Source organism: Acinonyx jubatus, chromosome D4 (assembly GCF_027475565.1).
Source record: "Acinonyx jubatus isolate Ajub_Pintada_27869175 chromosome D4, VMU_Ajub_asm_v1.0, whole genome shotgun sequence".
In the NCBI taxonomy this organism is placed as follows: Eukaryota; Metazoa; Chordata; class Mammalia; order Carnivora; family Felidae; genus Acinonyx; species Acinonyx jubatus.
Window position 1 is genome coordinate 64,445,494 of NC_069391.1, and position 16,404 is coordinate 64,461,897.

At 45.5% G+C, this 16,404-nt stretch overlaps 1 protein-coding gene across 11 annotated transcripts in view; it reads right to left on the bottom strand.

The window, feature by feature from the left end:
* AOPEP (aminopeptidase O (putative)) overlaps window positions 1–16,404 on the bottom strand; it is a 341,245-nt gene that overhangs the window by 134,928 nt on the left and 189,913 nt on the right. For 9 of the 11 annotated variants that reach the window (XR_008291205.1, XR_008291206.1, XR_008291207.1 and 6 more), the window contains one exon: window positions 13,571–13,677. Coding sequence is in view for 8 of the 11 variants with exons in the window: in XM_027048223.2 (XP_026904024.1) it covers window positions 13,571–13,677 (107 nt within the window). In the remaining 3 variants the exon portion in view is untranslated. Of the gene's footprint in view, window position 1; window positions 7,590–13,180; window positions 13,387–13,570; window positions 13,678–16,404 lie in introns of those variants that run through there. The other 2 variants (XM_053205180.1, XM_053205179.1) reach the window with 2 other exon arrangements.

Below are 16,404 nucleotides of genomic sequence, written 5' to 3' on the forward strand. Positions count from 1 at the left end.
ATGATGTTATGAAATGTTATAAAATATGCAATGATTTCCGTCAATCCCTCTCTTTAAAAAAAATTGAGATATAATTCACATATCATAAAATTCACCATTTAAAAAAAGTTCAGGGGCATCTGGGTGGCTCAGTACAGTTAAGTGGCCAACCTGGGCTCAGGTCATGATCTCATGGTTTGTGAGTTCGAGCCCCACATCGGGCTTGCTGCTGTCAGCACAGAGTCCGCTTCAGATCCTCTGCCCCCTCTCTCTGCCCCTCCCCCACTTGTGTTCTCTCTCAAAATTAAACATTAAAAAAAAAAACTAAAAACAAGTATAATTCACTGGTTTTAGTATATTCATAAGGTTGTGTAACCATCACCAGTACCTAATTGCAGAATATTTTCATCACCCCCAAAAAAGATCTCACACCCACTAGCAGTGGTTTTCCATTTTTCCCTTCACTCCAGTCCCTGACAACCATTAATTTACTTCTTGTCTCTATCCATTTGCCTATTCCAACTATTTCCAATAAATGAAATCATACAGCACATGGCCTTTTGTGACTGGCTTCTTTCACTTAACATAATGTTTTCAAGAGTCATCTATTTTTGTAGCACATAACAGTACTTCATTCCTTTCTATGGTTGAATGATATTCCATTGCACGAATACAACACACTTTATTTATCCATTCATCTGCTGATGGACATTAGGGTTGTTCCTACTTTTGCTATTAAGGACAATGTTTCTATGAACATTTGTGTACACGTTTTTGGCTGGACTTATGTTTTCACTTTTCTTGGGTAAATACTTAGGAGTAGAGTTGCAGGGTTGTATGAGAACCCTATGTGCTACATTCTGAGGATCCACTAGACTGCTTTCTAAAGGAGCTGCACCAATTCACAATCCCACCAACAATGTACAAGGGTTCTAATTTCTCCAAATCCTCTGTGGCACTTGTTCCTATCTGACTTTTCAGGATAGCTGTCCTAGTAGGTATGAAGTGATACCTCACTGAAGTTTCGATTTGCACTTCCCTGATGGCTAATAATGTCACATTTTTTTATGTGCTTATTAGCCATTTGTATATCTTCTTTGGAGAAATGTCTATTTAAATCCTTTGCCCATTAAAAAAATCATTTGAGAGAGAGAGAGAGGGAGAGAGAGAGAGAGCACATGAATGGGGGAGAGGGGCAGAAGGAAAGAGAGGGAGAATCCCAAGCAGACTCCACACTCAGCATGGAGCCTGACATGGGGCTTGATCCCATGACCCTGGGATCATGACCTGAGGCAAAATCAAGAGTCAGATGCTCAACTGACTGAGCCACCCAGGTGCCCCCTTTTGCCCATTTTTAATTTGAGTTGTCTTTTGAGTTATAAGAGTTATAGGAGTTCTTTATATATCCTGAATACTAGTCCCTCATATATGATTCACAAATATTTTCTCCCATTCTGTGGGTTGTCTTTTTAGTTTCTTGATGGAGTCCTTTGAAACACAAAAGTTTTTAATTTTTATGAAGTCCAATTTATTGATTTTTTTCCCCTTTGGTCACTTATTCTTTAGTTTAAGAAACAGTTGCTTAATCCAAGGCCATGAAGATCTATACCTATGTTTTCAGCTCTTACATTTAGGGGTTTGATCTATGTTGAGTTAATTTTTGTATGTGGTATGAAGCAGAGGGTCTAACTTCATTTTGTGCATGTGGCTATCCAGTTACCCCATGGCCATTTGTTGAAAAGACTATTCTTTCTCCCATTGAATGGTCTTGGCACCCTTGTCAAAAACCAGCTGATCATAAACAGAAAGAACAGTTTGTTTCCAGACTCTCAATTTTATTCCATTGGTCTATATGTCTGTCCTTATGCCAGTATCACACTGTGTTGATTACTGTAGCTTTGTGGTAAGTACTGAAATTGAGAAGTATGAGTCCTCAATCTTTATCAAGATCATTTTTGTTATTCTGGGTCCCTTGAATTTCCGTATGAACTTTAGGATCAGCTTGTCCATTTCTGAAAAAAAAAAAAAAAAAAAAAAAAAGGCAGCTGGAATTTTGACACTGAGCATTGCCATTTTAACAATCTTAAGTCTTCCAATTCATGAAGACAAGATGTTTTTCCATTTACTTCATTCTTCAGTTTCCTTCAACAATGTTTTGTAGTTTCCACTGTATTGCACTTCTTTTGTTAAATTTATTACTGTTTCATTATTTTTGATGTTATTGCAAATGAATGTTTTCTTAATTTCATTTTCAGATCATTTATAGCTAGTGTATAGAAACACAATGGACTTGTGTACATTGATCTTGTATCCCGCAACCTTACTGAATTTGTTTATTAGTTCTGCCAGTTTTTTGGAGAGAAAATTCCTTAGGATTTCCTATATATAAAATAATTTTGCCTGCAAAAAGAGATAGTTTTATTTCTTCCCTTCCAATCTGGATGCCTTCTATTTCACTTTTTTACCTAACTGCCTTGGCTAGAACCTCCAGTGCAATCTTGAACACAAATATAATCCCTCTTTTTTATTCTTTATCTCCTCCACCACTGACTTGAAAGAGGAAGAAGCCCTTATAAAACTTAACACGTAGAAGATTCTTTTTATGTGTCCTTGCAGCAGTCCAGTCAAATACCTGTATTGTTTGTGAGCCATTCTTGGTCAAAACTATTGGCCAAAACACAAACTAAATGATGGTGTTGGGGGGAAGTGTACAGGGAGGATGAGAGTTTTTCTGAGCGGGCAACTAACACTCACTAGCCATGAATGTAGTGTACATCATGCTAGGATTGGCTGAGTGTGTGAGATATCCTCAGAGGCAAAATAAGAGTGAATTATTATAGATTGGTTTATATACATGAATTATTATTATACAGGACTAGTATTATGTTTTAGGAAAATATTTCACAGGCAAATAGTGTTATAATGAATCAGTCGCACACGGGGGAGCAATACAGAAGTATGCGTGTATACTTACAAAATTTATTTTTGGAAGGATTCACAAGAAAATGCTAGCAGAGATTATCTTAGGGTGAATGAAGACTGCAATGGTGGGGATGGAATTAACACCTTTCTAAACTGTCTGGGTTTTCCTCTTAGTACTTTTATTACAAAAACAGAACAAAACAAACCCACCCCCACACCATGGTTAACTAAGCAGTGATTATGAACTACTTTATTTCTTCTTTAAGTTTTTCTATATTTAAAAAACGCTACTAAATGTAATTGTAAAAATGAAACACGATGTACAGTAAATATGTAATTAGGGGCCTATCAAGGAGAATTCTATCCCTCCCTTAGAAATATCTGAGTGATGAGTAACCAGGGAATGGTTCAGAAAAATGAACAGGGAGTGCTATTTGAGTTCAAATATTCAGGACATGTCTATCATCTTTGCCGGGTAAAAGAAGTGTGAACTGAGGGTGTCCCTCCAACAGGAAACAGGAACTGAGTGGGCAGCTCAGGGGGAGGGAGCTGGCCTTTGAGACAGGAAAGGGCAGAGTCTGTTTCTGGCTAGCTGAGAGCCTTAAGGTTTTTCAGAAATTGCTGGCACAGGTACAGCACCATCCTGTCACGAAAGGGTAGAAACCGTCTCTACAGCTAGCTTGCTAGTGTGCGCAGCTCAAAAAAAGAGAACAAGACAGAAAAAATGGGGTGAAGGGGGTCCCGGGCTTGAGGGATGGAGTGGAGGGTAGGAGTTCCAAGGTATGTATGTAGAGATCCCAGGAAGTGCACATGCCAGTGCCAGCGGTCAGAACTCAGGTAAGAACGCTTGAAGCCATAGAGGCCAGAATTGTTTTCTCCTCAGGGCTGTGGTCAGATTCTGCACAGAATGCCAGGGGAACTGTACCGAGCGAGCAGCACCAGAGGGGACACCAGTGTGGCCCTGATGTACAGATGAGACCAAAAGTAGGTTCCAGGAAGGTATGAAGATTCCATTTGTCTTAGAAGCATTGCCGAGGTAATTCTTGCCTCAAGCTATTAGTTTAAGCATCTTTGTTTAATGTTCAAACTTTTTGGGGGGGTTTGTTTTTGTTTTTAATCCCATCTTTTTCATTGGTAACCAGGCATTCTTGCTCCCCCACCCCCTCTTTAAACATCCTCTTAACTTCTTGGGGCACCTGGGTGGCTCAGTCAGTTGAGTGTCCGACTTCGGCTCAGATCATGAGCTCACAGCTCGTGAGTTGGAGCCCCGCATCAGGCTCTGTGCTGACAGCTCGGAGCCTGGAGCCTGCTTCAGATTCTGTGCCTCCCTCTCTCTCTGCCCCAACCCACTCGCATTCTGTCTCTGACTCTCTCAAAAATAAATAAACATTAAAAAAATTAAAAAAAAATCCTCTTAACCTCTTAATACAATTAACTTTTCGGGGTGCCTGCGTGGCTCAGTCGGTTAAGCATCCGACTTCAGCTCAGGTCGTGATCTCGTGGTTTGCGAGTTCAGGCCCCATGTTGGGCTCTGCACTGATAGCTCAGAGCCTGGAGCCTGCTTCAGATTCTCAGATTCTGCCCCTCCCCCGCTCTGTCTCTTTCTCTCAAAAATAAATAATGAAAAAAATTTAAGTTTATAAATTAACTTTTTGAACATTCTTGCCAATTCCAAGTTAATCAAGAGGAAAAGTAGTGTTTCCAGGCTCCAGTTGCTAAAGAGACAGGAGAAGAGTGCCTTTGTCTTCGCCAGAGGAGGACAGCAGCAGTGAGAGAAGAGACAGAAACCAGAACAAACCAGGAGAGAGAGTGGGGCTGGCTGCGAGGGCTGTGTCCTTGTGCCCTCCGTCGCTCGTTGGGTAAATATTGACCAAGTGTCAGAGGGTCTAGATGACAGTACCTAACATGTGTTGAGTGTTTACTGTAGGTTGAATCATTGGAAACTGACACTACTGAGCCATTTTAGATCTACCAAAACGGCAATTCTCTGTGACTCAACCCAATATATGTGTTCTGAGTGATTTGTACATATTCATCACATTATCCCTCTTACTCATCTATAAAGTAGAAATCATTGTGTTATCATCCCCATGTTAGAGTGAGGAGACCAAAGCTTATTATGCTGTGTACCTCTGTCAAGGTCACTCAGCAAGTGGAAGAGTCAGAACAGGACACAAATCCAGGCACTCTGGCTTCCTAAACCCTAGACTACTCTCTGGGGTTGAGACCTGAAGACTGACAAGCTCTGGAGAGGGTCCAGACCTTCATTCGCAGCTGTTGTTTCTCTAAAATGAGGCAGGACAGACCAGGCTTTGGCCAATAAGGAGCTGGGACTATTGCCTTTCACTCTGTTAAAGTCATAACAAACTTCACAAAGCCCACATATTCAACCACTTCCTTTAGTGGGTCAATCCAATCCTTATCTGCAATCAGAGAAAGCTTTACATCCTATTATTAGAAGCCTTCTCTGAAGTTGTATGGACTCTCCAACCAGTTTTGAATAGCCCCAAATGAGCCACTTAGAGCCCTAGGCCAACCAGGAAGAGGATCCTAAGCTCTTCTAAATTCAGGTGTGGGTTCCTGAAATGGCTTCTAGTCTCTGTCTCTCTGATCATGTGTGATCTCACAGGCTGGGTAATCTTCCCAGAACTCTCATTTTCATTATGTCATTCTTGGAACTGAAAATAGCTCCCCAATGCCTGGATGGTCACGTGCAAACTTTTGAATCTGGCATCTAAGGAACTCCATTACTTAGCCTGTCCTTCCCTGGCCCCCTTCAGTCTCATGGGGTTCCTGATGGCTATCCTTTCCAGGAAGCTCATTCTCACTTTAATGTCCATTTCCACAATTAATTCACTGTTTATGCCTGCCATGCTTTGCTCCTTGAGTTCCCTTCCTTCCAGCTCTTTCCCAGTCTCAATGTTAGCCTTTCTTTCCATCCCAGTTCAAACCTCACATCTTCCCAGCCACCCTTTTTAGCTAAACCTGCCACAGTAATCTCCCAGTCCTTAGAACTCTGAGGATACAGCCTAGGGTTTTTCTATCTACTGTCTTCTGACCAATATTTCAACGCTGCAAATAATATAGAAAGAACCTCAGGGACAGAGATCATTGTTGTCTAGGACATTCATTTCTTCAACATTTTTGAGTATCCATTTAGTGCCAAACCCTGTGGTATACAGAGGTGAAGAAGTCCCTGGATTCACAAGGCTCATAACTCAGAAGAAAGTTGCATTAGGTTGGACCATATGAAACTAATGTGTTTGTAGGTTAAAAAGGGTCGATAATTGGCAATATAACATGGCTCATTCTGAATTTAATTATCAAATAATGTAGTAAGATGAGGGATGGAGATACAACCAGAGCATTTAGGGGGTACAGATGAGGGTCACATGCTTATATTGTCAGGAGAGAGCCTGAGACTTTTGGAATGTGGTGATATCTGTGTTGAATCATGATGATTTGGGGTCATGCAATAAGGGGAGGACATTCTAATAGAGACCACATGAAAACAAGGCAAGGAGGTTAAGAAAGAACAGGCAGACAGTAGATGTTATGGGCTGCATTACATTTCTCCAAAATTTTTATGTTGAAGCCCTAACCCGCCCTACTTCAGAATGCAACTAGATTTAGACACAGGGCCTTTAAAGGGCTAGTTAAGTTAAAATGAGGCATTTGGTTGGTACCCTTTACAAGGAGAGGAGATTAGGACACACAGAGAGACACCAGGAATGCAGGCACACAAAGGAAAGACCATGTGTGGGCTCAGAGAGGAGAGGTTGCAGAAGAAGCCACACCTGCTAACACTTTGATCTTGGACTTCTAGCCTCCAGAAGCATAAGAAATAAATTTCCACATACCAGTCTGTGATATTTTGTTATGGCAGCTCTGGCAAACTAATACTGTAGGGTTCTATATGACCTCAGTGAGGGGGCTGGGGTGAAGCAAAAAATGGCAAGAGAAGGGACTGTAAAAAACAGGTAGGAGTGGTGGCGTGCAGGGCTGTGCCTGCTGTATTAAGGAACTTGGAAGTTTTTCCAGGAGGTGAAGGGAAGCTTTTGGAGAGTTTTAAGTAAGGAGGTGGCGGAATTAGAAGGTGTTTCAGGGAAAGCTCCACGGTGGCAGTGAGGAAGGTGGACTTGATGACTAGAGACAGAAAGAACAATTCGGGAGCTGTTGGATTGGTGCCAGTGAGTTAAGTTCTAACCAGGGAGACAGCAGTATTAGGAGTGGAGAAGGGCCCAACTGAGAACACTTGTGAGAGAAGTTCATAGTGATGACTTAAACCCTCCCAGGGCAAGGAGGAGAGAGGAGGGAGAATTGGAAGACCCCCATTTTCAACCTGGGATGAACGTGAGAACCTGAGCCACCACTGATGGGCTCACCACCATAGGAGGTGAGCAGATGGGGCCCATGGGACAGGGTTACCAGTGTGAGATGGCTGTAGGGCCAGCAGGAAAAGAGGATGTCAAGTGGGCAGCTAAGCAGTCACATGTGATCTTTAAGAGAGAGTGGGGCTGGCCTGGGGATGTGTGAGCCTTCAGCACAGAGAGGAGGTATAGTCAGCAGTGCCCATGCCCCACTCACATTCTGTGGGGCCTTTTTATTATCTGTGTGCACATTAGCTCTTGTCCTGCTCTCCCTGACTCTGTCAGATGTGGCTCTCTGGTTGCCTGAGGTTCTTCTACCTGTAAACACAAGAGACAGAAGTACCTCGGGATGTACATATGTCCAAGCAATGAGGATAGGCAAAGGGATGTACACACGCTGAGCCACACCCTGGTGGGGACAACTCTGAGACTGACCCGCACTGCCTCCACAGCAATCCTATGTGACTTGACTTGATCCTGGCTTGGCCTCCTTTCCTTCTCCTCACTTCTACTTCCCCTCCTGGGAATACTTCCTAATAAATCTCTTCCCCATGAATCTTGTCTCAGGGTCTGCTTCTGGGGAATCCCACCTAAGGCAGGGGGTGTAGATGAGACTACTCCAGAGGGATGAGACTACTCTAAGAGTGGAGCCCCCGAGGAAACAAGAACTCTGAAGAAGAGCCAGAAGAGGTAAGCCAGGCGACTGAGATCCCCAGAAGGCAAGAGTTATCAATAGTATCAAACAAAGCAGAGGAGTTCCAATAATATAAAGACTGGAATACATTTACAGAATCTGGTGATCTTAAGGGCAAAATGGCCTTAGGAAAAAAGTTTCCCTAGACTCATGACCCCAGCCCATGGCCCAAAGTGATGGCAACTTCATTCTCCCTTCATATATGGATCCCCCCCCCCTTCCCTTCTTCCTTATGGGCAGAAGGTTTAAAGCTCACCTAGGTATATGCAAGTTCTAGACTTGCGTCGATGCACATGCATTTCCACTTCTACCTCTGGAACTAGAAATTTGTCTGTAACTGTATTAAGACTGACAGGTTGCCTTCAGGCATCTGAGAGGTCAGGGAGAAATGGATGTTGACGCATTTATAGAATTGAAGGGAGAACATGGCTGATGGCTTCAGTTTTCCCTGGGGAACAGGAGGCAAGAGAAGAGAGAGCAGGAAAGGTCTGGAATAAACACTGAAGACCATGGGGAAGGGAGCTGCCCAGGAAAGAGTGAACAGATTTGTTCCCAGGCTGTGGGGCTGGTGGAGACTGAGGTGGGCACGCTGGGAGTCTTGGCCCCAGGATGGAGGAGCGGCGGAGGCTGAGCCTCTGGGCTGGAGGTGGGTGCGTGACGGCAACAAGGGACTCTGGAAGGACGGGAGCTTTCCCATGAGGCAGCTTTGTGTGGCTACGAGTGGCTGAGTTCCCACATGTGGGTGGGAAAAGACTGCTGTGTTCTTCAAGGATCAGAAATAAAAATTTTGAGAAAAACTTTAAAGGCAAAAGCTTCATGCATACCAGAGGTGTACACATAGACTGATTTCAAAAGTCTTACTGTTTTATTATTTTTTTTAATGTTTATTTATTTTTGAGTGAGAGAGAGAGAGAGAGAGAGAGAGAGAGAGAGAGAGAGAGAGAAGACAGAGAGCAAGCAGGGAGGAGCAGAGAGAGAGGGAGACAGAATCTGAAGCAGGCTCCAGGCTCTGACCTGTCAGCACAGAGCCCGATGGCAGGGGTCGAACTCACTGTGAGAGCCGCGAGAACCGTTTGATCATGACCTGAGCCAAAGTTGGACGCTTAACCCACCGAGCCACCCAGGTGTCCCCAAAGTCTTACTGTTTTAAATGGAACATCCAGTGTTCAGGTGTCACACAAACCCACAGAACCAACGGCACGGCACGCACACTTCGTCTTGGCTGTGGACAGCTGCATACGTGGGGTTCCCCCCATTATTATGGGATGTCTTTTCGACCAGGGAATGAGACATTTATGAGGAAAGTAGGAAAAGATATTGGTGTTTCTCTAGAATTATATCGTCTGTGGAGGCAGCAGCTAGGAGAAAGAGCCACATCAGACTCTGGGCCTGTCAGCGCCTTCTCAACATGATGTATTTTCACGTTTTTCTCAGCATGAGCTTGACTTTAACAATGAATCCAGAAAAGAGGGGAAGCGATAATAAATCACAAACAATAAAAACCAACAGAGATTTCTCCTGACCCTGCCACTGTAGCTCTTCCGTCCCGCAGACCTGTCAGAGTATACTAACACTCACAGGGTAAAGCTCTTTAGAGACAGAATGCCAGAATCCAGCAGCGCCCCAGGGACCAAAGGCATGGGAGTCTTACAGAAGGCCCTTTGCATCTTCCCTGGCAAGAGTCACGACTACTGCACAGTCAAGGGTGGGGCGGGGGTGGAAACAACAGGAGAGCAGAGTGGTGGCGGCCAGGCAGAGTAGGACAGCAGTAAGACCAGCTTTGCCTCGTACAGTTCTGTCTAGGGTCAGTGGACAGGTGAGGCGGGGGGGGGGGGGGGGGGGGCCGGGGGGGGGAGTCTGGGGAGAGTCGCCAGGCTCTCATCTATGGGAAAAGCATCTTTAATAATTAACAAATGAGAAAAGACATGGAGTGAGTAATGTGACCCCTAGCATTTTGAAACTATGAGCAAATCGTCATGCCGCAAGAGCCTGCCACCACATTACAGGCTCCCCAGCCAAGGAACGCTGAGAAGGAAAACACAGGAACTGTTGTAACCAAATGAAATCTTACAACCAAGTCAATCCAGGACATATCCGATGAGAGCCATGTTCAACACCGGGTGTATGGAAGACACAATTGGGAAACAGTTATAACATTAGCACGTCAGAGCCAAATACAATTTTAGTTTTTCTCTTCTCACTTTGTTAATACTCCAATATCTATAATCAACACAATGTTGAGGTTTTTTTTTTTTCTTATAGCTACTGAAATAATCAGACACATGCACTCATGTGTAAAAGACAAAGATGCTTGGCCCAAGGATACTTTTTTCTTTTAAGTTTTTTTTATTTATTTTGAAAAAGAGAGAGAGAACGCAGGGGAAGGGCAGAGAGAGAGGGAGGGAGGGAGAGAATCGCAAGCAGGCTCCACGCTGTCAGTGCAGAGTCCAACACGGGGCTCAAACTCACCAACAGTGAGATCATGACCTGAGCCGAAATCAACAGTCAGATGCTTAACCAATTCAGCCACCTAGGCACCCCTAATGATAATTTTTTTAACCCTAACCTTCGTATCCTTCCATGGTTCAAGATACCTTCAGGGTTTGTTTTTTGTTTTTTGTCTTTTTTTTAAAATGCAACTAAATGCTATACCGAGTTCCTTGAAAGCAGAGAGAGAGAGACTAGGGAAAAGAGGGTCGTTTCCATCCCTAGGTTTCAATCTCTGCTCTGCTCTTTATCAGCAGTATGATGTTGGACACCTTAATCTCGCTTTCTGAGCTATGAGTCATCTAAGTGAAGATGTTGAATAGCCAGCAGGAGGGGTGGGGAAGGGCTGGCATCGGAGTAGAAGGAAATCAGGGAGAGTGTGACACACAGAAGCCAAGTGCAGAAAGTGGTTTTAGAAGGAGGGAGTGGTCAACCATGTTTGAAAGCTACTGCAAAGATGAGTAAGAAAAGTTTCCATTTTGTCTGTCAACACCGAGGAATGAGGAACATAGCAAGATACAAACCAAACTTCTAAATTGTTGTTGGTCCATCATTTCAAGACCATGGGGTATCTTGAAAGAGAGGGAGGAGAAAGATAGCGTCTTTGATTATGGTCTTGTCTTAAGCGATTTCTTTGCATATTAAACCAAAATAAAACCTGAGAACAAATTCTCATAACTCTGATTCTTTTTTTCTTTTTCACTTTCGGTTATTTCTAGGCTCTCCATTCCCATTTAAGGGAGAATTCCACAGGATGGGAGTAAACTAAACCTAGACTATGTAACTCGGGGCAGGTTCAGAAACATCTCATCTCCACCATAAGCGCATCTGATAGCCCTGGTTTCTATACTGATGTGCAACAAATCTTTCAAATGCAGCCATTTCATGGTTTGCCTAAATTTAGGCAAACACGATTTCTGAATACTAAGACAAAAACAAATGCCATAATAAGCTTTCCAGCACAAGGGTCTAAATATAGTGTATTTCTTCTCCCGGCTCTATACACACAGGAAAAGCTCTTGGCCCTCAGAGGCTGGGTTGATCACAGCCCCATGGAGTGCAGAGATAAGGCTCTCCTCATGTGTGTGATGACTTCTCTGTGTGCGGTTGGCCTGCTTATAAATTGGGAGCACATTTCATCAACTCACGTTCATTACGATGCCCCACCCCCCTTCCACACTGATTTCCAGAGTTCCTCTGCTGGCTCCCCACCTTCCTCCAACCTCTTCCCTTGCTGTCCTCTCTCCCTGGTGATTTCAATGTGCTCAGTTTTAAGTATTTATAGTCTGAATGTTCCAATCTCTCCAGTGAGCTGCTGACTTGTAGACCCCACTGAGTTCTCAATATTGAGTATCTATTTGGCATCCCAAACTTAACACATACAAAACTGGGATTTTTATTTTTCCTTCCGGTATCTCGGCTGTCTCACCAAATGGCCTCACCGTCTACCCAGCTGCTCAAGTCAAAAGCCTGGAATCATTCTGGACACTCCCATCTCCCTCTTCTTCACATTCAATGACCAAAGATCTGGCAGCTCCACCACCCAAACCTGTCTCAAATGGGTCTATTCCTTGCATCTGCCCCCCACCCCCAGGATCTCCTGCATGGATAACTGTGGGTTCTAACCCTTCTCCTTGCCATCCCTCTGCTGCCTGTAACCCACCCCCCCCCCCCCAACTGCCAGAGCAGCACTGAAAACACAAGACAGATCATGACCCTTCCCTGCTGCAGGCACTTGGAGTAAGGCTTGCTGACCTGACTCCTGCCTGCCTCTCTCTGCCCATCTGGCCCCACCATCCCTCCGGCACTAGCATGTCAGGCCCTTTCCTACTTCAAGCCTTCATGGTCCTCAGAGACACCTTCCCTTCGTGCCACTTCTCAGCATAACTAGCTGTGAATATGACAGAGTCCCGCTAAGTCGAAGCTCCATGAGATCAGTGACGCTGTCCATATCAGTCCCACGGGAGGTATAGCCATCCCACTGGCTGAGTGCAGAGGTGTACAAACAGTGGTGTTGGGTGGGGGACACGGGGCTCCTGGCTCTGGCTTTGGCTCTGGCTCTGGCTCTCCTAAACAATGGATGAGTCAGCGGACCGCAGAGGTTTGCGTGCGAGCTGGGGGGACTTGTCTGTGGGAAGAGTGGCCACGCCCAGGCTGCAGTGCTGCTCAAAAGCACCAGCCAGCCTCCCTGGGGTCGGGCTGGGCCCCATGCATTTCCCTCAGACTTAGCCTCAGTGGACACTCACTGTGGAGTGGGGGTGTTCATTTAAAAACAACAACAACTGAACCATTTCAGGCCGGCCCTGCTGGGGAGGCTGACTGGCCTTCAGGGTCGTCATCAAAAATGAGGGGCTATTGCTGGATGGCTGCCTTCCCACCTGTCAGACTGAGGATTCCACATGCTTGGCTCTAGCAGGATGAAAGCTTCTGTTGTCATAGCAATCGTGGCGTTCCTAGGGCCTAAGTCTTCGGGTTTCAGAATAACAACTATTTAGAGAAGTGAAGGAAATGAGCAAAGCAGAGAGGGGCAAAAACGGAAAAAGCGCAAGAAGTAATCCTACAAGTAAGTGCTACAAGTCACACTCTGAAAACAAAACTCAGGAGCTAGGAGTAGAATCTTCCCCAGGCACGGGAGCGGCCTCCTGCTGGGAAGACGGGAAACAAAAGGCCCCATTGACACAAACATCTGTTATTACTAAACACTTAGGAATCAAGTTTTTCCTAAAGGTTGTTTTTTTTTTTTTTGGCTTTTATTATTTATTTATTTATTTACTTATTATTTTGTCAGGTCATCAGACCCCAACCTTGTCTGAGTCCTCAGCCACCACATAAAGTGACTCTTAGAACGTCAAATGAAGAATTTGGTCCTGGAAACGGCCTTGTGTTAGTTTTTTCCTGGCCAGAGACACCAGGAAAATGTCAGAAGGCAAAGCCCTGAAAGACGCAAAACACAACAATCACATCCCTGGGATGGGGAGGGTGGTGGTGACCTAACCCAATTTGATTTAAAAAGGAAACGCAGCAGATTTCACAGATGGCCAGGAGGTGGCTGGAAGGAGAGAAGGAAGGAGGTGGCAGGCAGAGGATGAGAAAGTAAAGAGATCACCTGGTGCTTTACCTCAACACCTGCATCTCCTCCGGGGAGTTCCGCACCTCGTCCTGGAGACGACACCAGCGTAGACAAGCCTTCAGCTCCTGCTGCTCCTGGGCCTCGTGGGGGTCCAGCTGCTTGGGCCACAGACACACAAACACATGTGCACAAAACACGGTCACTGTTGTCCTTGTGTGGGTCATAGCCGCCCAAAGCAGCAGCTTGCTCAGTTTCAGGGTGATGGTCTCTCCACCGTGCCTTGTGCCCCACCAGAAAAGTCAGAGGGCAGAGGGGGTCTGGCGGGTCCTCAAAGAGCCAGCTGCTCACTCTTCTGCTGGTGACAGAGCTGGGCCTGGCTGTTTGGAAGGCGCCCCCTGGTCCTAGACCCACCCTTCACACAACCCTGGCCCCAAGAGAGCAGGCTTCCCTAGGGGGCCATTTCCACTCTGATTCCATCCAGACCTTTCCTGCTTTGTCTTTCTGCACAGGGTGGGGCAGGTCCCCTCCATTTACCTCCTACTTTTCCCAGCCCTCAGTTTTGTTAAGGGCTGTTTACAGTGGAGCCTGCTAATGCAGCCCAGATGATTCTGTCTGCATATAACCAGAAAGAGTGTACTGCCTGGACTGAGTCTGGGGGAGGGGAGCACCATCACTCCCTGCCCTGCTAGTGAGAATCGGGCGGCTGTCACTGGGCTCATGAGGCCCTGCGGCTAAAGTCTCTGTAAGGGAGGGCAGCAGAACATCCACTAGGGAGGGAAATGTCAGTATCAAAAGGCATTTCTGGAAACTAAAGAGCCTTAATGGTTCATTCAACAGATATTTACTGAGTCTCTGCCAGGCCCTGGGTACATTACGGACACAGCCTGTACTCCAGGAAGACTGATAAGAACACCAGCCATTAGAGTGCAGTCATGGTAGAGGTTAAGGAAGAATCTAGATGCCCTCTGGCCAGCCAGGTGAGTCAGAAGGCTTTCCTGAGGAGGTGCTGGGGCCTGTGCTGATCCCCAGGGACAGGAGGAGTCAGCCAGGGGAGGAGGAATTTCAGGCAGAGGGAAAGCATGTGCAAGGTTCATGGGGCTTAGAAAGAGTGTAATGTTTTTACAGAATGGTGAAGGATATGGTCAGGCTGGGAGCACGCTATTATTGGGGAGGGACAGAGGTGCCAAGTAGCCAGCAGAGGCCAGATGATCAATAGGTTCTGTGTGCTCTGTTGCTATGGAAAATTCGTATGTTGAAGCCCTAACCCCCAATGTGACTCTGTTTGGAGACAGGACCTTTAAGTAGGTAATTAAGGTTAATGAGGTTATTAGGATGGGCCCTGGTCCAACAGGAATGGGGTCCTTACAAGTAGAGGAAGACACGCCAGAGCTCTCTCTCCACATGTGCAGAGGAGAGGCCATGGAAGGACATAGTGAGAGGTGACCATCACCAAGCTAGGAGAGAAAGGTCTCCCCAAAACTCAAGCCTATCAGCACATTGACCTTGGATTTTTAGCCTCCAGAACTATGAGAAAACAAGTGTTGTTTAAGCCTCCCAGTCTGTGGCATTGTGTTATGGCAGCCTGAGCTAAGACACCTGTGAAGGAGTTTAGATTTTTATCAGGGTTGATGACAAGTTATATGATACAATCTTGCAGCTAACTCAATTCACTTCTCCCTATGGAATGCCACTTTCTATCTCCTCATTCAGTGACTTCCCCCTCCCCACTTTGCCCTGCTTGCTAATGTTCAGTGCTGCACAGCACAGTCATCTGGGCAGCCAAGTGGCCAGTGTGCCTCATGACCTCTTCCCTGGTGACATCCACTGCTGGCCAGGAGAGTCCTGTGAGCCGGTGCACCCTTCCCTGCCCCAAAGAGCCCTCCTCTCATGCTTGGGAGGTCTGCTGCACACACTCAGACCTCCCTTCAAGGAAGGAGCTACAGTGATCCACGTGCTCTGGAAATGTTTCCAAACTTTGTGCTAAAATCCGGAATGGCCACTTTATTTCAGACCAAAGTGTTTTCACATATAGAAGAGTTATTGCCCAGAGAGTAAAGGATGATGAGGTGGGTTGTCTCCTGCGCCAGGTTAAGGGGAAAGGAGGGATAAAGAAACCTCAACTCCTGCTTTCCCTTTGAGGCCCATGTCAGAAGTCACCTCCTCCAAGAAGACTTTCTGGATCAGCTCAGACCTGACCTCTCCCACCTTTGAAGCCATACAATATTCGGTGTTTACCTCTCTCTTCTAACTTATTGTCTACTGTGTGCTTTTCTTATCTTCACAGTTCAACTATGACCTCTTTCAGAGCAGGGTTGTGTCTTACCCATCTTATTATCTCTACAGGTCTAACACAGATGGACACACAGAAGGTATGCAGCTGTGAGATGAGGCCAGACTGGCCTCATGTCTCTGCTAGTGGAGATGGACATATTCAGGGCCGTAAGAGGCAGGACCTATGCAATGAGACTCAGGCGTGATCCCCTGGAACTATGGGCAGGGGCAAAGCCAAAGGAGGAGTGCTTCGTGGGGACGGAGATGATGAATAGAGAGATCATCATTACATGCCTGAAATAAATTTCACACTTATCAAGAATAGCACAAATCTGATTGTCTCAGGACAGAACACCTGAGAAAAGGGATGTTGATAGAGGCTCATTGATATTAGCCTATTTAACCCTTGCTAAATGTCTACTGTCCGTCAGATGGTGGAAAATACAAAGAGAAAGAGAGCAGAAAAGGAGAACTGGTATTTCTTGCACAAGCTCCATGTGTCATTCATAATTTTCCCATTCACAGTGCAAATGTTTATTCTTATACCCATTTTCCAAATGAGGAAACTGAGGCTCAGGGAGGCTACATAAATTACGCACACTTACAGAGCT